General features: G+C 37.2%; 2 protein-coding genes across 2 annotated transcripts in view; both read left to right on the top strand.

The window, feature by feature from the left end:
• ngfb (nerve growth factor b (beta polypeptide)) overlaps positions 1 to 9,094 on the top strand; it is a 28,079-nt gene extending 18,985 nt beyond the window's left edge. Inside the window, exon 3 of the mRNA XM_008408951.2 lies at positions 4,324 to 9,094. Coding sequence (XP_008407173.1) covers positions 4,335 to 4,919 — 585 coding nt within the window. The 5' untranslated portion in view covers positions 4,324 to 4,334 and the 3' untranslated portion in view covers positions 4,920 to 9,094. The remainder of the gene's footprint in view (positions 1 to 4,323) is intronic.
• Positions 9,095 to 13,778: 4,684 nt separating this feature from the next.
• On the top strand, positions 13,779 to 23,805 carry tspan2a (tetraspanin 2a). Its single transcript, XM_008408950.3, has 8 exons — positions 13,779 to 14,051; positions 17,018 to 17,120; positions 21,394 to 21,491; positions 21,885 to 21,959; positions 22,060 to 22,149; positions 22,237 to 22,305; positions 22,553 to 22,636; positions 22,776 to 23,805. Exons 1-8 carry the CDS (start codon positions 13,983 to 13,985, stop codon positions 22,839 to 22,841), a joined length of 654 nt encoding a protein of 217 aa, XP_008407172.1. The 5' UTR covers positions 13,779 to 13,982; the 3' UTR covers positions 22,842 to 23,805.
• Positions 23,806 to 24,182: the final 377 nt, after the last annotated feature.

Below are 24,182 nucleotides of genomic sequence, written 5' to 3'. Positions count from 1 at the left end.
AATATTCATGCCATGGGTTCCTTTAGAAAAATAAAGTGAGTTGTCAGAAAATTGCAAAATGTTAGATCCTTTAAAACAAATTTATCTGATGATTCTTTTTTTTTTCAAATTCAGCCACTTTTTCAATTGACAAAGAATTTAACAGTGTACACTTTAGCTTTAATATTTACAAATTTCACCTGTTGTCTGTAGATGTTCATCGCATTGGGGGGATGCTGCTTATCTCCAGCAGTCATTAGGACACAGAAGACAGACAACCATGCCCACACACACACACGCACACACACACACACACACACAACGTGCACGTACAAGCACTCACGCACATACATGTTATTTTGTTTGTATTTCCTTTTAATTCCTGGAAAGGACTTTGTATTGCTTTGTTGCTGAAAATGTACTATATAAATAAAATCACCTTTACCTTACATGCACACACACTCATCCTTTAGAGACACCAATCAACCTAACAGTCAAAGAAGTTGGAGTATAAAAAGAGAAGCCACACATGCACACGATTAGCATGCAAACTCTATGCAGAAACTCTCAAGGCTGGGATTTAAACCCAAGATTTTTTGCTGTAAGGTATTAGTGCTACCACCAGTTTCACCAGTGTGGATCCCTACAGTTTTCATATCAGTTCAAATTACAATACTTCTTTTTTTTTTTTGAGAAATACAAATTTAGTATAGTTAGAAGTAATTATGGTAACTATACAAAAGTGAATGCAATGCAATGTAGTTATTTTCTCATGTCAAATTACTGTAGCACAGAGATGGCAGAACACAGATCTGAGATCCAGGGAGAGGCTGTATAGTTAAAGTTAAATAATTCTCACAAGCGGTTGCTAGCATATCATAGCCCACATTATGTACTATTCTACAGGCTATGAATTTTCCTGTTCACTTGTTGTGCCAACAGTTTTTATCCACAAGCCTTCACCCTGACACCCGAGGCAAGCGCAGCATATAATAGGCAGGTTAGCTGACAGATCCTGGCTGCAGCAGAAGAACCACAGGTTTTAACAAGCCTATGATGTGTGCTGAGCAGCTTTAAATACAGCACACCGCTTGTCAATTTATTCAAAACAGAAAGTACAGACGTTCTGTTTTGAAGTGAGTCAAGACATGTTGACGAAAAAACAGACTGTATCACAACAGCCAATGAAACTGTAATGTGATACCTTCTGTATTTTTATTAGTCATTAAATATTTTGCTGTAAGATAAGTATATAAAAATAAATAACGAAGAAATAATTTTCGTCATAAATATTATGTTTTATAGTTAACACATTCGTTTTATTATACTTTCCACTGCTTTCTCAGACCAGAGAGCCACTGGAACCAAATCATAGCTTTTGTTGCTTGCACTCCTTAGCCAAATAAAAGCTCCACATCTGTTTAGTTTTAGTTTATAAATATAAAACCTACTTGGGGATTTTGCTGCCATGTTCAAAGCTATAACCAAACACAAAAGTGGGAAAATTGCGATGAAACAAATTGGTTAATGACCATGACTGGGTTAATGGTTGATCCACAAAGCACCTCTCGGTCCCTCAGACGATGCTTCACATAAAATTACAGCTTGGAACATAAAATAACTCTCCTTATGCTACTTTAAAAACAAAAAATTGGTTCCCTTTTAAACGGTGTGAAATGGGCCTGGATTAGAACTGTTTGTCCACTTTGCCGTATCCTTGATGACGATAATTTCAAGTCCATCAGAGTAACGTCAGCAATGTGTTTCCCATGCTTGTCTTGAACTATTTCTGCTGTTTTCCTACCATTTTCCAACTAATAAAAACCACTGCCAAGAAGAAATATTATTTTATATGTAAAGTATGGTCATACGTGTCAAAACTACACCCACATTCATAGCAGGCTGCTCAGGCAGAATGCTGTCAAAAGCATTAAACTGCTCTTTGTCTTGATGATTCTTTCCTATTTGATGTATTTCTTTATATACATTTTATTATGCCAACTGTCAACAAGATACAAAAGAAAAATTGATTGATCAGATCATGATTCCCTTCTCTCAATACCTTTGTGTGCATTATAAGTGCTGTAGATGGTGACTGCTATAAGACACTGACAAGTGTTAAACTGACACTTGTCAAAATCTCTCAAACTGTGGTTATGAATCTTTCCCAACCTTTTTTACTAGGACTCATCTTACCAGAGCGCTTAGTTTGCCATGTGTGTTTTAACCCCTGCATAGTTTATTCTGTTTGGAGTTTTGCCAACACTTTCCATTTCCGGTGGTGGGTTGAACTTCATGCCTGACATATCTGCTGTGTTTCTTTGTCCTCCTAATACTGTTTCTTCACTAATGTTCTGTAAGAAACCTCGGAGGCCTTCACAGCTGTATTTATTCTGAGAATAAATTGCACAGATGTGAATCCTAGTCATTAGTTGACTGCCAAAGACAGCTGGCTGCAGCAGATAAAGAAATTCATCATGAGATGGCCTTTTGTGACGTCAGCAAATCCATCCTCCTGGTCGTATCACAATTTTTCTTGGTTTTGAATTCTTTTAGATTTATTTTACATAAAACTGAGACATTAATTGAAGATAATTGTCAGTAAATTTGTTAAGACTTTGTCTAGTTGTAATTTTTAAAGCTGACCTATGAAAAATATGAGTTTTGACAAAGCTACCATTGATTGTCTTGAAAAATAATATACATTTTGATGTTTTCTCCTTTATTAGGCAGATCACTTCAAGTGATCAAATCATAGAATAAAACAACTATCTTCTACCTTGAAAATGAAGTGATATTAAAATAGTTGGTTGTGTTGTACAGAGTTTACACTAAATGATTTCAACCTCGGCCGCACAGTGGCACAGTTGGTAGAGCTGTTGCCTTGCAGCAAGAAGGTTCTGGGTTCGATTCCCGGCCCCGGTCTTTCTGCATGGAGTTTGCATGTTCTCCCTGTGCATGGTGGGTTTTCTCCGGGTACTCCGGTTTCCCCCCACAGTCCAAAAACATGACTGTCAGGTTAATTGGTCTGTCTAAATTGCCCCTAGGTGTGAGTGTGTGTGCATGGTTGTTTGTCCTGTGTGTCTCTTTGTTGCCCTGCGACAGACTGGCGACCTGTCCAGGGTGACCCCACCTCTTGCCCCCACTGAGGGACAAGGGTGTCAAGAAAATGGATGGATTTCAACCTCAAATATAATATTAGCTCTGCCGGGGGTTTTAAATGATTGTATTGTCACTATTATTGTTAAAATTAAATATTAGAACGTATCCTGTTTACATAAACTAACTCATTCGGACATTTTGCTGTCATCCATATTTTTTTGAGTCAACAATTACTCAGAGTAATAATATAGAAAATTACTTTCACTAATCCATTGCCTCTTGGTGTTAGGGAGGACATTTTTTTCTCTACTTTAGAGTTAAACTACCATCAGTGTATTTTTTCATGAGGTTCTGCCTTGAATGTATGTACAGTAAACCCATTAAAATATTGGATGTGTCTAACTTAAAAACTAGCTTGCCTTATAATAAGGCTCTTTTTAAGTTTTGGATCTCAAATAATTTACAGATCCCTGTTTAACCAAACTCCTTCCATCTTACTTCTTTCAATAAAATCTTACATGTTTGGTTCATTACCGAGCAAATACAAATAAAAAAGAGCACAAATAAATTATCCTTAAAATTTTATTTTGAACAAAATGACTATAGTGGCCTCCAAGCGCATTAAATTTGAAACTGCTGTGCTGACCCATGTGATTAAAAAGTTTGGATACATCTGCTTATCATCTGAAACCTTTTAATCTGGAAATCCCAGAACCAGGTCTAAACAAGAAGGAGCAAAACAGTTTTTCTGCTACTTAAACATAAAGGTCAAGTTTTATTTTAATGGGGCATTGTATTTATATATTACCTTCTTAAGCCACCAATTTAATCTTTGCTTTTTTATGTGGCCCTTAAACTTTATCATCATTGTTTTTGAAGTATGTCATGTTTTTAATTATCTTCATCTGTGTTGTGTTTACTCTTCTGTGAAGCAGGTTGACTCACCTCTTGTATAAATGCTGCCATTAAGATGGACTTGCCTTGCCTAAGACCAAGCAGTAGATAAACTGGTGAACACACGAAGGTTTTAAATTCATTAGAGTTGCCAAAAAACAAGCACAAAAACATTGTTAAAGGTTAACTACTGTTTATGACTACTGATGTTTCTCTAAGGTAGCTATAAACAACTCAAACACCAGCGTTTTTCACATCAACATACCAGAAGCTGGCTTCTTCTTTCATTTGGATGTTTTTTGATTGTGTTGTAACAGTTGTTTTTGCTCTTCTCATTGGTTGTCTCAGATCGTGTGCCCATGAGGTCATCCATGCTGGTCCTGTTTCTGGTCTTCAGTGCCCAGGCTGTGGCCCCCATCATAGGGCTCTTGTGCAGCGTCACAACAGCACAACAGGACAACCCCACCTCCATCCCCACTGTGGACCCCAAGCTCTTCAATAAGCGCCGCCACCTCTCACCCAGGGTGCTTTTCAGCTCACAGCCCCCCGATGCGGAGCCAGCAGGGGGACAGGGTGTCAGCAGGAGGACTCGAAGGCAGCCTCAGCACCGGGGGGTGTACTCGGTGTGTGAGAGTGTTAGTGTCTGGGTGGGCGACAAAACCAAAGCCACAGACATCTCAGGCAATGAGGTGACAGTGCTCCCGTATGTGAACATAAACAATGTTAACAAGAAACAGTATTTCTTTGAGACGACGTGCCACGTCCCTCCATCTGGAGGCTCGAGATGTTTAGGAATCGACGCGAGGCACTGGAACTCCCACTGCACCAACTCGCACACTTTTGTCCGAGCGCTGACTTCATTCAAGAACCTGGTGGCTTGGAGGCTCATTCGGATCAACGTGGCGTGTGTGTGTGTGCTCAGCCGCAAATCGTGGCAGCAGTGAAGACTCACCCGTAGTCTGGCACACAGAACACAATATAGACAGACACATAAAAATGCCGACCGCCGTGTTTCTGCATATAACTTATCACCAAGGACTTCTCACCCTCTGCACAAAGTAAATTATTCTTGTATGTGTCAAAGTATCAGGACTGCATGTATACACACCAGACCTGGGTCAAAGAGTATCTGCAAGTAGTTTTAGCCATTTAAGTATTAACATGATTGTGAAGGTGTTTTAATCAGCTGCTGTTTTTATAAAAGAGGCAGTTTGGTGAAGTACAAGTGTTCTCTTGCAACTATTAAAGGATTAGACTTTATAGTTGGAAATTAGAAATGTTCTCCTTGTAAAAACCATTACCATTACTTAAAAGAGCTGCAAAACTTGGTCAGTCTGCTACATTTAGGAGAATTAATTGGCAATAAGATGTATAATATTAATTTATTCCAGGTCACATTAAAATTAGAGTGATAATATTGTGTGGTGGAATTAGTCAGTTAAATAGAGTTGTGTGAAAGAAATTGATTTCCTCATTACAGATTCCTTACATTTCTATCTTTTGTTACACATACATGTTTAGGTCCATCAAGCAAGTAGATAACCAGAATAAATACAAAAACAACAGATGTTAAATCATCATTATATTTAGTAATGGAGAAACTGTTTACACTAACCTGGTCCTATGTGAAAACAATATTTCGTCTTATTAAACTATTAATCCCTGGGATTAACAACTTTTTTAATTCAGCTTTTTTTAATTCCACCAAGGCTTAATTACTCACACTAAGAAAGTTAAAAACAGATGTTCTTGATGGTGCCCAAAATTTCTGGGGATTTTTTTTGCACTGAAGAGACAAAAGTGGAACTTTTCGGGAAGAATGCATCCGTTCACATTTGGAGCAAAAGTAAAACAGCTTTTCCACAAAGAAACACCAAAAGATTGCTAAACATGGTGGAGGGAGTGTGATGGTCTAGAACTTCCTCGTTTCTTCAATAACTTGTTGACTAACAAACTGATGGCACCATTAATTCATCTTTTTACCAGAAAGTCGGCCATCTGCTCGGGACGATAAGCTGAAGTTTCTGCCACTCAATGGCTGCAAAAACAAAACAAAGACTTAGGAGTTGCATAAGTTGTTTGATAGTTTTATACATTTAAATGTGACATATCAGGGCTGTAAAGACTTTTTCACAGTTTAATATGACAGTCTAAAAACGGTGGAATAATCTATTGTATTTTTCTTATTCATTTTCCATCAACTTCAAAGATATTTTGATGGTCACGAAAATTGAGGAAAATTTTGTTGACCTTAAGATAAGAGAACAATACTGGAATCCAACCAGCCTTAAACTAAGCAGTGATGCAGGGTTATAGTATTCAAAGACAATTGACCACAACCCACAAGACAGAAAAATGTTATGTCTTTCTTGGTGCATGTTCTTTTTTTCTCTACTGAAGGAGCTGAATAATTGTCACATGTTTGGATAGAGAAGTGAACAGTATTCAGTTGGTTGCAGTCTAGTACTTTACCGCAAGATATTACTAAGCCAAAGTAAATTTAATGCAATTTGAAAATTACATATATGTAGAATATCTTGCTAGTTTAAACCATACTTTAAGGGCTTTTTATTCTCCCAATTCCAAAGTATCACTTTTATAAAAACAGCCTTAGTTTAATAGGAACTTTAATCCTTCCTTATTGCAATTGAGTTCCTACAAAAAAGGAATTAGGAGGTACTATTAAATGCATACAATCCAGTAGCATTTTCTCTGAATTCAGCTTTCTCCTTATATTTTGTATGATGTAGAGCCTAATCCAACCACAAAACTACAATAAAATTAGCCCCAAACCTGCAGACGGCACGTTTGTCCTGCTTAAACATGTAATTTAATGGGTTATTTTTATGACCATCAACAACATTTTATATCGGAAAAAGAATTATGATGTACTAAATTCCAGATTTGGACAAAGAAGCGGACTTGTGGACCAAACCACAGCTGCACTGCAAACCACAGCTTCTGAAAACACAGCATTTCGGTTTACAAGTCTATTTGACTGTAGCTTTTACAAAGCAGAGGCTAAAATCTGTGTTGTTAATAGCAGCTGAGTCAGTCACAGTAAAAGGCCCGTAAAAGTTTTGGCACAGCAACAGTCAAATTTCTTGCAATCATTTTTGCCTCACTGTTCACCGTCTTAAAGAAAATCCGTTTGGCTGAGAAAGACTAATAAAACCATTCAGCGGATACAATTTAACCCAGGTCTGTTATAAGCAATTTGTTCATTTTTTAAAATAATAAATAGTTATGTTTATGTTATTTATTAAACATATACAAACATAAACTGTATGTTTCTTGAAGTGGTTCCTGCAACTATGAAGAAACATCACAAAAAAACAATATGAGATTTGCATCTTTCGTTAAAAAAAAACAGACAAATCTATATGTTTTTGACAGATCATGAACCTTATTTATTGCTTTGACTGGTATTTATGTTGATTCTTCTCACCATCATTCTACATTTGATATGAAACAACTTGTTTAAGAAATATCCATTAAAAAAGTAAGACAGCGAATGATTCATGAGGCCTGCTCACTGATTATATCATGGCTTAGCATATTCTTTGTTTTGGCAGTGACATTTTGCTGTTGTCTGCACACAAAAAAATTGGACTGCTGGCATTCACTCAGTATCAGTTGGGATATTTTTGGGTTCCCTGCCCAGTCTTGTATCACAACTTGTGTTCACGAGCAGATCTTGTGAAACTCCGGATTGGAAGCACAAGGGAAACTGAAGTGAAATGAAGAAGCTGGTGTTTTACAATAAGACGTTTCATTTGTAATAGTTTCAACCTGTCAGATATAAATGCAGTTTTTCAACCAGAGCTCTTGAATCTGGAGACCGACTATCCCTCAAGAGCTGCTCCCAAAATCAGATGCAACACTTCCCTCTAGTGGACAAAGACCAGAACTGAACCATGTCAGAACCTAACCTTACTGAACATGCGGGAAATCATTCTAGTGTCTATAGAATAAACAGTTTGAAGTCTGGTGGTAAAATGAAAAATACAGGAGTGGCCATAATTAAGATGTTATATTTACTGAAACAACCCTATAGAAAATATAATAAAATTTGAGTTGATTTGATTTATTCCATGGTTCTACATTTACCCTACAAAAAACAGTTTATGTTAAGTCCAATTTAATTTAATTATTAAAATAAAGCTAGATGTTAAAGGGGGGATTATCTATAAAATTGCCATTTTTGAGATTTATAGCATGTTAAAATTTGTCCCCTGTTTATGCCCGTTTGAGAATATTAATTTCTCAAACATGCATTCCTTAATGCACATATGTCAAAGTCAAGGCCCGCGGGCCACATCCGGCCCGCAAATCAATTATCTATGGCCCCCTGAATGATATTTAATTACTATGAGAACCGGCCCGCAAGCCAGAGCCGCCCGCTCGTGTTTTGCCTGCAAACACTACATTTCCCATAATGCAACGGTAGCCCGCGAAGTGACTACAGCGCGCCCAAACGGCTTCATTATTCATCAGCTCAGAGCCTCACCCCGAACATTGATGAACTTGTACAAAAGATGAGACACCTCCAAGTATCAGGCTCAGCCTCAGACAAGTGAGCATCACAGAGCAGTAACGTATTTTCAGTTTATAAGTTTCAGTTAAATTTTTACATTTGTTTCTACAAGACGTGATTTTTCTTTGAATGAAGTATTGTTTTGTCTGTGTGCCATATATTTTTGTATTTTATTTTATTTTTTTGTATTTATTTTTCAGTTGAATGGATTCAGGTAAAATTGCAGATAAGAGCCATGAGAAAGAATACAACTGATTTGATTTATTTTTTTACTTTACTATTTGAAAGCAGTGATCGGTAGGATCATAGAGCAGCACAGTAATGCATTTTCAGTTTATAATGCATGCACTTTGATTTATGCATTTATCTTGATATTAAGAAACATATTTTGTTTTTAAAAACAATTAAATTTGTTGCCGTTTGCCTCTTGAAAAATGTTTTCCCTTGAAGTTACTGACAGAGCCATAACAAAATATTGCTTTATTCATTTAATCGTTAAATAATACACTCTGTTAGGTCTTGGTTCAATAGGCTATGTGCAATCATTTCAATATGTTTTAATAAACATTAAACCAGTCCGGCCCTCGGCTTGTAGCAAATTTGTTTTTTTGGCCCTCTGTGTATTTGACTTTGACATCCCTGCCTTAATGCATGCTTGAGAAAACCTTAAATCTTTCGTTATAGCTGCGCGTCCTTTGGTGTATGTTTCTAAAATGAGTCTGGAAACCAAAAACATTTGCCCATCTTTCTTTTCAAAATAGCTACAAAACAATCAGACTGGATGGAGAGCGTCCATAAGCTTACATTTTTAATTTAATTCAGGCAGTTGATACAGATACACTTTTTAATTGAAATCTATGGATAAATTGTAACTGAGATCAGAGTCTTTCTGAAAACTTTCAAACAAATTAAAATCCTGCCTAAAATGGAACGCAAAAACTACAAAAACTCTTATTAAGCACATGTTTAGATTTCAGTTTAATTACAACGGGAAAAGGATATACAGTCACTTTTACTCAAATGCCAGGAAAGTTTTACAGAAGTGATTTACAGATCCCTTTTCTATAGCAAATCTATTATAGATTCTCTGCTTTTCTGTTTCATTAAATAAGTGCATTTAGTTAATCAATAAAGAGATTAAGACAAAATTAAAATGATTTGTGCATTTTTTAATAAATTTTCCTTCTGTAAGGTGGAAATCCTGCTAGTTCTTCGCAGCCTCTGCCCTGTATTTTTCTTAATACAGGGCAAATACTTTAAAGCTTCTTCATTTCTGCTGAACCAAAGTAACTCAGAGCATGATGCTGCCACCACTCTGTGTCCTTGTGGGCTTGGGTTGGATTAGCAGCTGTCATTCAGCTGCTTCTGACTTTGTCCACTAGATGGCGACAAAGAAATTTTACAGTCCTGCTCTTTTAAGAACTTCATCTAATAGAAGGTCTTTCTAATGTATTCAACAATAATGCATTCTGACACGTGCAAAATATTCAGCTAATGATGGATTTGTAATTGATGCTACTCCTGGTGATAGGTCACAAGTTGCCTTTTGACACCTTGACAGTAAATCACCAATTATTTCAGAGAAGTGAATTACACATGATGCTGATGCAATCTCAAGGGCAGTAATTATTTTACCATGATCACATCTCTGATGCTTGATGCCTCTTGGATCATGATGGTGACTCACAGTTGCACCATATGGCGATCAGATTACACCACAGTGTCCAATTTGCATGTGATGCACAGTAAAGACGGTTGAGGAGGATGGAGAGACGATGACTGCGTAGGGATGATGGGATTTTCACTCCATTAAACCCACAGGACATAATATCAGCGTGAGTATATTATCTCAGAGGTAATTATATGACAGGATCGGATGATCAGATGTTACGTTGACAATGAAGCAGCTGAATAATTTTACACATTGAAATCGTTAGTTTTGTCAGCAGTGTCAAAGAGAATCTATCTATCTATCTATCTATCTATCTATCTATCTATCTATCTATCTATCTATCTATCTATCTATCTATCTATCTATCTATCTATCTATCTATCTATCTATCTATCTATCTATCTATCTATCTATCTATCTATCTATCTATCTATCTATCTATCTATCTATCTATCTATCTATCTATCTATCTATCTATCTATCTATCTATCTATCTATCTATCTATCTATCTATCTATCTATCTATCTATCTATCTATCTATCTATCTATCTATCTATCTATCTATCTATCTAAATAAATAAATAAATAAATAAATAAATAAATAAATAAATAAAATGAGTAGGCAGTGATCTGATGTGTCCCGTGATTCACCCAAACTGGTCCTCAAACAGTGGGGTCGCTGTTTCCCTCCCACAGCACGGCAGAAAACAAAGGCGGCACAAACATGAGAAGCTTGGATGTCAGAGTGGGTGAACCCCAGCTGACCCCCTCCGGCCTGCACAGATGACAAAGAGCTTTGGTAATGTGCCATATCAGCCCTTAATGCAGGGAAATGGCTTGGATTCAGACATAAATTGTTCACAGATTTTTTATTTTTTTTTGCAGCTGTAAGCACATATCTAAAAATATGTGCTTTTATATATATATATATATATATATATATATATATATATATATATATATATATATATATATATATTAGATTATGTTTACATTGTGTAAAAATTAAACATAAGTAAATAAAATTAAACAAGATTTTTCAAATTGGTCCCTTGGGGAAGGTCATTAGTAACAGAAAACTGTTTTTTGATTGAAATCAAATAATATTTGATATAATTAGACATAAACAACAGCAAATGAAGCAAATATTCCTGAAAACCTGCTAACTGAAATGAGCTTAAAGCCACTGAAAATGGATTTTCATTGGCTTTTACTTGTGAAAAAGAAAAAGCAATACAAAATGTCTGGAAAATGAAATCTGCAACTGACAGTCTTGAAGAAAGATTCCTCCAGGGAATCTAGGATACAGAGTCATCCATGGTGTTGAGTCAAAAGGGACACATCTAAAGTGATTTGATCTAAAGAGAACCATTCATGCAAAAGTTCTTAAGTCCGACTGTGTCATGAAACAATGTGCTATTCCTGAAAACAAAACTGTAAATGAGGGCGGCACAGCATAGCAACGTGACCTCACATCATGAGGATTCAGGGAGAATGTAATTACTTCCTGATTCCACTTAGTCATATATCTTGAGAAAAACATGCAAGTTTTTCTCAAGATATAACAGAATCATACTTTCTCCCAATCATGACACTACATACCATCTGTATATCATTGAAAGGAAATACAAGTTTTTTTCTGTAGTTTGTGCAGGAAAATCACTATAAGCAGAATTTAAATCTTGACTGAACTGAATACTTCATTTGAAGATCATAAATGTATTCAAAGTTTTAGAGTGAACAGAGTGTCTGGATGTAGACTTAGTATAAGAGTAGACTTGGTGTCTGTCTGTGTGTAAAGTGGACACAGGACAAGACTATATTTTCATAATAAACAATGATATCAGCGACTCTTGAAGGACAGTGTCGTCCTGCCTTTGCTTTATTTCCAATGATATAAGTACAGTGCCTCACATTTTGTCACATTACAACCAAAAATGTAAATGTATTGAATTTTGGTTTTTATAGGATTATCCTAAGCAAAGTACTGCATAATTGTGACGTGGAAGGAATGTGACATATAAACCTGAAGTGTTTTTACAATTAATCTAGTAAACACGTCTGGCCTGTCAAACAAAAAGTTGTGGACAAGTTGAAAGTAAGGTTCTGTTACACAACTGCATCCAAAACCTCAGACAGAAATATTCAGTGCATTGTCCAAATATGAAAATAGTATGGAAAACTGTAAACCTGTAAAGAGATGAACATCCATCTAAACATACAGGTCAGACATGGAAAGGACTGACCACAAAAGAAGCCAAGAAGTTCACGGTAACTCTGACCAAACTGCAGAAATCCACAGGACAGTCGGAAGAATGGCTTGACAGGACAAGCTATTTCAATTAAATTTCATTTAACAGAGTTTGTTAAACCCAAAACAAAACTAAATTATGTTTCAACTTAAACTGGCCAAGTTTCTTCAACGAGTCATTCAAAATGATGATGGCAGTGGGCAGGAACTTTTTCTGCATTGTCAGCGTTCTTTATCAGCTGATTGAGTCACTGGTTGAGTCACCGATGCAGTTTGACTCAAGAAAGTGGAGGATGGAATAAGGTGCTGAGACCAGAACTGAAAATTTGTCGCAAAATGAAAAAATGCTATGCATTGTGAAAAATGAACACTGCACATCACACTAAACCCATCGTACCACCGTATTTATTTATTTTTAACATGATAGAAGGATAAAATCACACAGATGAACATGGAATACAAAACACACTTATTTTTGTACCACAATATGCTTGAAAAGGAGTAGGAAGAAGCAAGAAACTTATGGACTCCCACCCCATAAACTCATACCATATTTTCAGATGGACCCTCATTATTAAATAAAAAAATATAAAATAAACATAGGCTAATTAATTTTCCGTTTTATCTGGGTTTACATATGTCTAAATATATACATTAATACAGCCATACCCACACACACTCATATGTGTGAGCCTCAATTTACATACATGTTAATGCTTTCATCTTGTGAAAATGACCTCCTTCTATTTCCTTTTAAATTGCATTAAATTTTGACTCCTCATTTAACTTGTTCTATAATTTTAAACCATGAATTGAAATACAAATACTGCCATCCTTACAATCACCTGCAAGTACAAAAAAGGTGGTTCTATGCATGCATGCCAGTTATCAGATTTTTATTCATAAAAAATGTCTTCAACCAAAATAACAGTGTATCAATTTCACAATTACATTGTTTATAAGAAAAAAGAGACAAGAGACAAAAAAAGCTTAATCCCGTTTTAATGACTTGTCAACAATAACAACTCTTGTTACAATAGTACAAATAAAATTAGATTGATCAAAAATAGAATAAAAATAGCAGATGCCACGTCTGTTGATTCACACAGATTGTTATATAATTCGTGGATTTAGTCATAGCTGCAAACTAATTTTCCTTGCAAATGAGGCCAGTTGAAAAAACAATAGATTACAGGAGAATTTCTCATTGACCAGGTCACTAAAGCCAACACTGATGTACACTGACGTAACCAAAGTGGAGGAACCGTTTGACGTTTTTTGTGTTTTTTTTTTTCCCCTCAGGGTCCCTAATGGACCCTGATGGCCTCCTCCCTCCTCGACGGCGCTCGCATCACCATTGGGCGGTAGCAGCTTCCCAGTCAGCCTGAGCAGCTTGTGCGCATGTTTTCATATAGACTAACGGGGCAGGTCTTCATCATCATTGCATGGGGCTGATGTTCAGTGGTAAGACGCGACGGTTCGCAAAATAAAACAAAAAACAAGACAAAGGCTTCTGATCGGACAAATCGACATATCGGGCGACATCATGAGCAAAGTGCAAGGCGGGATGAAATGCGTGAAATATCTGCTCTTCGCCTTCAACTTCATCTTCTGGGTGAGTCCGCGATGGGAATGAATTTGCGTGGAGACGCTGTTGTTCATATTTAACACTCAGATGTGTGGGCATATTCTGATGTCTTGTGATTAACATACAATCACAAAAGCAGAAGATTTCCGTCGTTTTTAAGCGACATAATCATCTTTTCCGGTGGCAAGAAACTGTTGGCGCCTTTGTGATCCACTTCGCCTCGCAGTGGTGTTTACATGTTCAATATTTATGACACGCCATATGCGTGCCATTTGTTTATACTGTGTTTTAATGGGAGCCTAGTTTAAGAGTTTTAAAGAGAATATATTTCTGCAGATAGTTACTAAGCACCTGTTCAGTCCTCATCCTCTCTGAGTCTGCACTACCTCCCTACTTCAACCCTTCTTAATACACATATTGATCTACTTTTCATTTTATTAATCTAATAGCGCTGAAGTAATATAGCAGCCTTGTTATGAATGATATATAAAGTGTGTTTAAATATTCATTTAGCAAAGACAATATCTGTTCTATTCAGAATGATTTATGTTGCATGTAAAGCACCCTGTCTATTCTACAGCACATACTGTTCATTAGAGCTGCACTATGCTGCTATGTTTCCAACACATATCCCTTCGGACTTGGCATTGTGTTGTGACTTTCCTATTCCAATGCTGGGTTCAGTACAGAGCATTTTTAGGAGACATATTCACTTTGAACAAGATGCTGCATCAGTTTGTTTTAGTTTAATGAGCTTGTTTTAGTTTGTTTTAGTTTAATGGTGCTTGCTTTTCATGCACTGTCTCATCATCTGACATAAATCAGCTGCTGCAACCTGTAGCCTATGTGAAGAAGAAGAAGTCAAGCCACAGTTAATTAGGAAAGCTGGCCTGATTTCATAAGCCACACCCAGGCGTAATTACTAATCTGCAGAATCAACATACCCGTTAAATAGCACCATTCTGACAACACGAAGTAGGGTAAAATAAAGAAACAAAGAAACAAATTGTGCTCCAATAATAATAAAAACAAAACTTCAAGAAAAGACAAGTTAAAAAAAAGTGACATCTATTGGTTTTTAAAGAGATACAAAGCATCTCTAATGCTTCTGGATTGCAGTGAACCACAGTAAGAGCCATTATCTACAAATTGATGAAACAACAGTGGTGAATGTTCCAAGATGTGGATGGCTAACCAAAATTACTCCAAGACCGCACTGACAACTCTTTCATTAGTCCACAAAGGAACCAGATCTTCCTGGGCAGAAAATGCATTTCCTGGAGAATCCCCAGGGAGAACGACTGCTCTGTATAAAGAACACAAAAGCCTGTCCCAAAATGATTATGGAGGTAGTCAAAGTCTGGATGTAAGTCCAGTACATGTAAATGTGCATCAAAATTCTTCCACAGACTCACAACTTGTTGCTGCCAAGTGTGGCTATTAGGTTTAGGAGAGAGTTACTTACAGTATTTCACTTATGACCCTGTTTCATTTTCTGTTTTATCAAATTATCATTGGCAGTGAAAGAGTGACAAGAAATCAATAAAATCTATTTTTTACAGTACTGAATACTTTTAGATTTTTTTTATAAATTGCAAAGAAAGAAAGAAAAGTTGCATGTGAAGGCTTGTTAAAGAGAATTTAGATGTTTTAAAATGTTTTTCTCTTCTGTTCTACAATTCCTTGTATCACAGCTTCAGTTTTTTGCTGGCATCAGTTACATCCTCATTTGATTACACCCCTAGTATAAATTCACACAATCTTCTATTAGTTGTAAATTCAGAACCCGAGCTACTTTTCATTTCTTGCTCATTCAGAGAGGAAAATCAATACAGATACAAAGCCAAATGCCTTTTTGGTTGTCAGCTGTGAGCACTGGTGTTTTACTGTTAAATGATACACTATATATGAGTTTAAGAAGCAGCATTGATTCTGTGCTCTGTAAGATGATCTCTTGTCTCACCCCAAAACTGACAGCAGCCTCTTTGTTTCTGCCGTTTTGAGGCAGAAAGGAGAGTTCTTGTCGCTGGAGCCAAAAGAGGCGTACAGTGCGCTGTCATTTTGGGGTGCACAGCCAACATGCAGCCAATGCCAACGTGAGTTACATCACCAAGGCGCTGTGAGGCTGGCACAACCAGTGGCTGAAGTGCACCCTGGGAGATGGCCCCCTGATGTTCTTGTTCTAATAGTCCATGTAGACAAGTGAGATACTGCAGCAAGAATCTTCTTTTATTGATGACACCCATTAAGCAATCAGGTAACACTATTAGGCTTCAAAAGATTGGGAAAAAAGAGAAGAAGGCGCTATTTATTGATCACACAGTTTGGTTGTCTTTTTAGGATCTTAGGGTTTTGGTTCATGTGGGGTTTGAGAAAAAAAAACAACTAATTTTTTCAGGGTTTATTACTAGTCTGGCCATACCCAAAACAGGAGTGAGAATTCACAGCAAGCATATACTTGAACTTTTTCTTTTCAGTTTCTTTTAGCAGAGCCAGAGTCGCTGTAGAGGTGAACCATTAACATTCCTGGCACATGCCTGTTTTGAATAAACAGAAAGAAAAACAGGCAGTGAGCATCAGAAACCATCTCACTGATGAGACAAGAGCAACAGCGCCACCTACTGAAGAATGCTAACTAACAAGATGATACAGTCAACAAGAAGCAAACCATAAATTCATTTTAGGGGTTTGATCAGTCAATGATCTGGTGATTTATTTTTATTATTTCATTTTAACCTCCTGTGTCCATAACTACACCCCATATTTCCCCCATGTCAATATTTAATAAGCAAAGATGAAAATAATATGGGAAAAACTTAATAAAGAACAAAACATACCCCAAATTATTAGGAGCATTCAAAATACTTACCTCTTTTAACAATTATGTAAAGGGTCAGTACTTTGGGGGAGGTCAAAGTGTCAACTGTTAGAAATAAGAAAAATAATTTTCAGAAATCTTTATTATTTCTTGTATTTTTGGTATCGTTTTGCAGTTGTCGGGCCTGTTGGTGCTGGCTGTGGGACTGTGGCTGAGGTTTGACCCGAACACAGTGAAGCTGCTGACAGGCGATGGAGCTCCTGACACCTTCTTCATCGGTACGTTGCAGTTTTTAGGTCTCCTTCTCTCACCGTACACAATTAAAACATTTTTCAACTTCAATGCATTAAGAGTATATAATTTACGTTTGAAGAAGGCAGCACACTACATGTAGATCTTTTCAATCCGTGTTTCAGTTTAGGCCAATACCATATTTAAAACAGCACATAGCTGTAAATTTGATCATAAAGTATTTATATTTCTACCTATTTCTAACTTTCTACATATAATAATAAAATATGGACGTAAATGAAAGTGTAACTAATAGCAGCTTAAAGGGTGTTATTATTTTCAAAAGGTACTTTTAATCTGATGAAACCTAATGGGAATGGATATTCCAATTTATTGAATATCGCTGTTTTCATCACTGCAATTTAATCATCAGTTGCAAGCATTAGTAGAAAAGTTATGTTGCATTCAAGTCATTTAGATGGAAGATGGGTGCGGTTGTTCATGCGGTCCATTAACCACTTACCCATATGTTGCTTCCTGTTAGATTTGAATCTACTGTAAAGCTGCTCTCATGTGAAAGAACACTGCTGGCTTCTACATGGTGGTTACTCAACATATCCATCCATCCATCCGTTTTCTGTACACCCTTTTTCCCTTGTGGGGTCGGGATACTCAACACATTTGCATACATTTTTAGCTTAAAACATAAGCATTTTACCTTAAAGAATACTACGGCTTGTGGAAAATGAACGTACTTAAATTAGTGTGAAGCTTTCCTTTTTCAGTTTTTTATGGCATGTATTTAACAGTAGCTGTACGTGAAGAAGGACAGAGAGAGAAGTGGAAGACATGCAGCAAATGGCCGAATCAAAACCAAGAACAACTGCGTTGAGGACTGTAGCCTCTGTAAATAGTCCACCTGCTCCACCACTGAGCCACGCGGCGCCCCCGGAGCTTTTCTTTTTATCCTAAAATAAACCGAAAGGAACACCTCAAAGTTTGCTTTGTACTCAGATCCATAAAGATCTGCAGGGGAAAATAGCAGCAAAATCTGTGAATTTTGCCTAACAGATTTGGATTGGTAGAATGAATGAATAAATGAACTGCTCACTGAGATCTTTGGAAATGTTGGAAATGCAGCCCTGTTTCGGTTATGTTATCACATTAACTTGGTGACACTTTGTAGTCAGGTGGCTTTTTGAATACTGAATGAGTTGTTTATGTTTTTTTGCATAACTCCCACTAAACACACAGCAGATTATTAAGACATACAGTAGAGAAGACAAGCAGCCTCAGTGTTCAGTCCTCAATACAACAGGCTCTCTATTTCTTGTTCTGTGTAGGAGCGCACGCTTTGAAAGAAGCCTGTTCTTGTTGCTCCCGTTTAGAGCATGACCTAAAATGGTGACTTCACTTCATCAACTCCCTGCTGTCCTGTCATGGAACCAGTTCCTCCCTCAGGACCAGAGGAGCAGGTTGGGTGTGTCAGATGGAAACTCTCTGATTGTCTCTCTCTTTTTTTTTTTGCTATGGAAATTTATGCAAATCCAGGGTGAGATATCTTTACAATTTGGTTACATGCAAATATCCAAACACCTGTCAGTTAAATATATTTTTTACTTTACCACCATGTTTCACCTTCGGTAACAAAACAGGTTCCTATCAGTGCACAGTAACGTTTGCTGAATTATTCCTAACTGATAGCCTGATGGGTTGCTCATTAGGTCTGTCCCAAGAAGCATCTTATAATGGATAAAAACAAAAAGATCTTCCAAGAACTTTCTAATCTTTTTGCTTCAAAATATACACATTAAATTGGTTTCTATATGGGATCTTCTATGAAAACTTTGCATAGAAGATCCCTTACCCCAGAACATTTAAAATAACACCTGAACAACATTTATAGTAAGGATGAAAAGATCTGATTCATCGTGATAAGTCGATTATTGAAATAATCAGCTGATTTAGTGATCAATAAATTATTAACTACAGTTAATAATATGGCAGTGTGCTATAAGAACAATACACTCAGAGCAGTAATTGAGCCAAAACTGTATAAAACATATATATCTTGCATTTAAGACTAAAATCAAACTTTTGTCTGAAAGTGGCATAGTTTTAGCTTCACCTATTTTAGACTCTGTAAAAAAAATATTAAGGACCTTTTGCAATCCAATTATTAATTGGGTGATCTAAAATATAATCAACAAATTAGCTCTACACTGTAAGTCATGTAGATGTTAGAACTGTTTTCAACTGTAGATGCATATTTTATTACAAATGATACAATTGAGTTATGTTATGTTATTGCGTTTTAAGCAATAACATAACATAATATCAGCATATCATGTCAGTAGCCTCATTAGAAATACATTTATTGAAAATAATAGATATTTCTGGTGCCACTTTGAGGTCTACATAAATAAAACAACATTAGGAAGTTTAATTATATATTTTTTATATTGTTTCCTGTACATGAGTATCAGAAAGCTTGTTATTAAGGTTGATAATGTAGAAAAATGTCCCTGTTTAGATTCCTGGAAGAACAACTTGTTGATGAACAGTTCTGTCAGCAAGCCAATATTGCTCTGTGGAACCCTTCCTCTTGGAGGAATAATATTAGTTACAGCTCATGTTCCACCTACATATGATGATTTAAAGCTTTAAAAATCTGAAGTAGCCTCAGTGAATGAGTAGGAGCATAATTACCGGAGGCAGCTTCGCATCTCCGATGAGTTAGTGTGTGCAGCGTAAATCTGATTTACTCTTCTCATTTTATGAAATTAGATTCAGGCTGAATGACACCTGGAGCAGTTTGGGCATCTGTTTATTTGCAACACGGTGCCAAGGATCAGTCACAACAAAATGAATGCCATTGTAAAGTTCCTGAAAACAATAGTAAGGCATCAGTAGCAACAATTCACCTCAGGCACAGAGAGCAAACACAACGCTACCTTAATAAGACAAAAGAACAGCATTCCCTGTGGATGATTCACTTGCCTTACTGTCACCTCCGCACTTTCCAGTGTGTACAGAACCATCGCGTGTGTATATAAGATAGGGACAGAGTTTAACTAAGAGATAATGCAGATGTTTACACTTACTAATGCCTGTTTCTGCCTCATACCTGCTTTAAAAACCACCAGGGCTGCTTGGTCTGTGTCTGCAAGATGTCACTGGTTTCACTAACAGGAAGTTCTATAAAAGAACAAGTGCTAAAATGACTGACTGATGGAAAACGTGTTGACACCTTTTATATACAGTGGAAGCTTTTTTGGCCCAACATATTTTCCATTGCAGGTATGTTGGGCCAGAAAATTTGCTTTGAATCCGATCATACCGCGCTTCAGCTCCCTGCAGGTCAGCAATCGACTTGCTCGCATTTCCCTGCGCTTTTGTTCAACAACAGGAAAACAACAGCTTGCGTTGGGCCCATGTGGGTTAATTATATTGCTGCAGTGATTAGACTCTAACCACGGACCTCGGGGAGCAGCCTGGTGTATAGTTGCAGCGTAGAGGAGGACTCAGTAGCGAAGGCTGGGAGCAGGGGAGCAGACAGAGGAGGTGACGTCACCCAGACTGGAGACAGGCAGAGATGGTCGTGGTTTCCAGCATTTGATCCATCCAAAATTTGATTTGCAGCTTTACGAGACGGATCGTGTCTGTTCCTTTGCTTCAGTATCCAAGAACACGGAGGAACAAAGCCTACAGCTGAAAACAGCACCAAAATTACACAGTGGAAACTCGCTCAAACCAGTTTTGCTTTTAATTTAACAGTGATTCATCAACGACTGGGAAGATCTTATGGCTATATTTGGAGGTGCCAAAACCGGATCATTTTAGTGGAACTGTCTCAACATCTTCTCATCTGAAAAAATCCATTTCACTTTAGATTTTAGATACATTATTTACACTCTAGAGGCAGCGTGTCAAAACCATTTACAAACACCCATATCCTAAAAATAATCTCTTTGAAAGGAGCAGTCAAGCTGGCAGCCAGCACTTATCTCCATAGAAAGCTGTGAAACTCGGTGTGGGAGAAAGCTGATAATCCAACTGTGAGGGGTGGGAGGCGGCTCTGAAGTTTTGATTTGGTAAAGAAGTTTCCACCTACATGTTTCTACTGTTACCCAAACACAACAAACAGTCTTTTTATAAACCTACCCAAAGACATGAAGGCGCATTGGATCATGCTGCCACCATCAGGTGAAGCTGTGAACTGCAGGAAAATGACCATTCTTCCCTCAAATGTTTAGATTTTCTGAGAAAACTTAACAAGCACTGAATAATCGTAATCAACCTTTCTGTGTCTTTCTGCAGCTGTTTACATCCTTCTTGGTGCAGGAGGCCTGATGATGGTCGTCGGGTTCTTCGGTTGTTTTGGAGCCATACGGGAGTCTCAGTGTCTTCTTTCATCGGTGAGTTCAAGTGCTTAAAACTAAACTTGTGTTGCTGTAATGCAAAATTTTATCTTATTTTTTTCTTGCTGAAAATCTTAGAACTCGTAATCCTTCACTTTAAATTTCTATGGAGATTAATATGAATTTCTAGTTACTTGTCTTATATTTTAGCTAGGACAGGGTTTCTTTTACTTATTGAAAATGTTTTGAAATTATTTTTTAATTTAAAAGAAACTATTGATGAACTAATTTAGCAACTTTACCGATGATTCATTTAAAAACACTCAGAGATTGTCTATATTTGAATCATAAGTTGTGCTGTAAATGATCACTGAGATGTGATAATGTGAAAAATAAATACATAAATAAAAAAGTATTTGCAACAATAAGCCTTCTTTCCCACTTCTGCAGTTCTTTGCCTGCCTTCTGATAATCTTTGGAGCAGAGATCACTGCCGGTGTGTTTGGATTCTTGAACAAAGAACAGGTGAAATAATTGATTATTGTTTAAAAAACAAATTAAGTGGTTATCTCAGTTTGTCAAAACACCAGGAGTTAATCACTCCTTTTTTATTCTTTTCTAATAGATTGCTGAGGAAATCCAGAAGTTTTATAGCGACTCCATTGCTGATAATAACGTTAATGGCACTGCCATAGCACTAATTTATCACAAAACTGTGAGTACAGCGTAGCTTTTGTTTCATTGCATCGTTAGACATTGAAACACTGACATAACCATATTTATTTACCTTCTGCATGAACAGCTGAATTGCTGTGGAGGTACCAGTTTGGAGAAAAATCCAGAATTATGCCCGGACCAAACAGAGGAAACGGTAAGATAATTGTAACACTTCTTAGCCACATGGTGGCAGTATAGGACTGAGTCTGATTGACTTCAGATTCATCCATCAATGCATCCATTTTGGTACACCCTTGTCACTCGTGGGGTCTGGAGGGCTGCTGGTGCCTTTCTCCAGCGAGACATTTCGGGCGAGAGGCGGGGTCACCCTGGGCAGGTCGCCAGTCCATCGCAGCACTTCAGATTCTTATCTTAAACCTTTCCTTTCTTTGAGTTTTTAGGACTGTCATACTGCAATATTAAACTTCTTCGATGAAAAGCTGCTCATCATTGGATATATAGGGATTGGCATCGCTGGAGTAATGGTGAGAATTTGGAAAACTTTCACCTTCAACTCTGATCTTTTACAATGTTTGAATATCTGTCTAAAGGTACTGGCTTGTGATTTTCACACAATAATGAATTAGGAGTTTCATCTTGTTACCTGTTTATGTCTGTTTTCAGATTATTGGAATGATCTTCAGCATGGTCCTGTGTTGTGCGATCAGGAACAGCAGAGAAGTTATATAGTTGGGGTTACGACTCCCTCACACACCCACCCACTCACACAACAACCGGAACCCCCACACATGCGTACGACCCTTTATAATCATTGTATCCGTATGGGTAGAGCAGCACCACTGTTGCATGTCTGTGACACTCCTTTTAGATCAGACTGGAGAGGTGGGGAGGTTAACTGCACAGGCTGCATTCAACACGACACGCTGGATCATTTCAAAGCTTTTCCCCGTGACTTTACCAGCCCAGAAACACTGATTTAATGCCGTTCTTTCCCATTCTTAATGCTTTGCTTTTTAGCATGACGTTGTGACATTCCCTGCTATTAACATGTTTTTGTTAGATGGTGCTCTGCGGAGTTTGTCATACTGCACTGTAGCTACAACACAATACACAAGGCCTTCTATGACACAAGAATGTTTGTGATGGAGGAGTATTGCTGTAAATATGGACTATTTTACACGTTTGCAGTCAGCACTATTTATCCGGTCCATCCATTTGCATCTTCGGGCCTGATTCTCATCAAAGTTTGTGTGGTTAAGAGTTTTGAGGACTAGCCTACCTTTGCAGAGTGAGTTTCCATGGTGTGCCTATTTGAACCTTTTAAGTCATAGTCAAACCTGCAACTACAGAATAACGTGTGCAATTTTTCATACATTTAACATGTACATAACAACTGTGCTTGTTCTCTGCCTCCACTTTCAAGTATTTCTACTGTAAAGCACGAACGAAAACTCAAATTGTTAGGGAGGTCTGATGAAGAACCGCTTCTTTTGTAAATCTACACATTTTTCTGAGGTCAGTAATGTGTTGCGCTGAGCTCTTCTTGAGCACATTTAAACTGTAACAGCAAGCTAGTTCGCATTTTGTGGAAATTTCTGTGGATGTAAATTTTGTTTGTGTGCCAATAAGATGTGAAATAGAAAATAATACAGTTTGTTGTTCTGTTAATAATAAAACATACTGGGTGCTCGTATCGAGTCGTCTTGTTGTCCATGCTGTTCTGGATTCAAAAGCTTGTTCAGTTCAGCCAAAACAGAACGACGAGCCAGTCTGACTGCAAGATAATAGCTACAATCACAGCAACAGTTAAACTATTTAAAGCAACTGAAAATGTGACAAACCCATTTAAACTTGCCATCACGTGAACACTTGGGTGGCTTATTAGTCATAATACTGCCCAGTCTCCAGGACAACCATTAGACACAATGCCACCAGTTTCCCAACACCAATAAAAATGCATTGGGTCTGATAAACGCTGGAGGTGCTCTAAATGGAATGGTATGTTCTAGTCAGATAAGAGTAGCATTTAGTTTCTCAAACACTCCAGTTAGGATTGGTGTTAAAGGATTT

The sequence above is a fragment of the Poecilia reticulata genome, chromosome 5, assembly GCF_904066995.2.
Source record: "Poecilia reticulata chromosome 5, P_reticulata-male-v2, whole genome shotgun sequence".
NCBI classification, from domain to species: domain Eukaryota; kingdom Metazoa; phylum Chordata; class Actinopteri; order Cyprinodontiformes; family Poeciliidae; genus Poecilia; species Poecilia reticulata.
The sequence above is the reverse complement of the archived record's forward strand: the minus strand, read 5'-3'. Positions and strand labels throughout refer to the sequence as shown.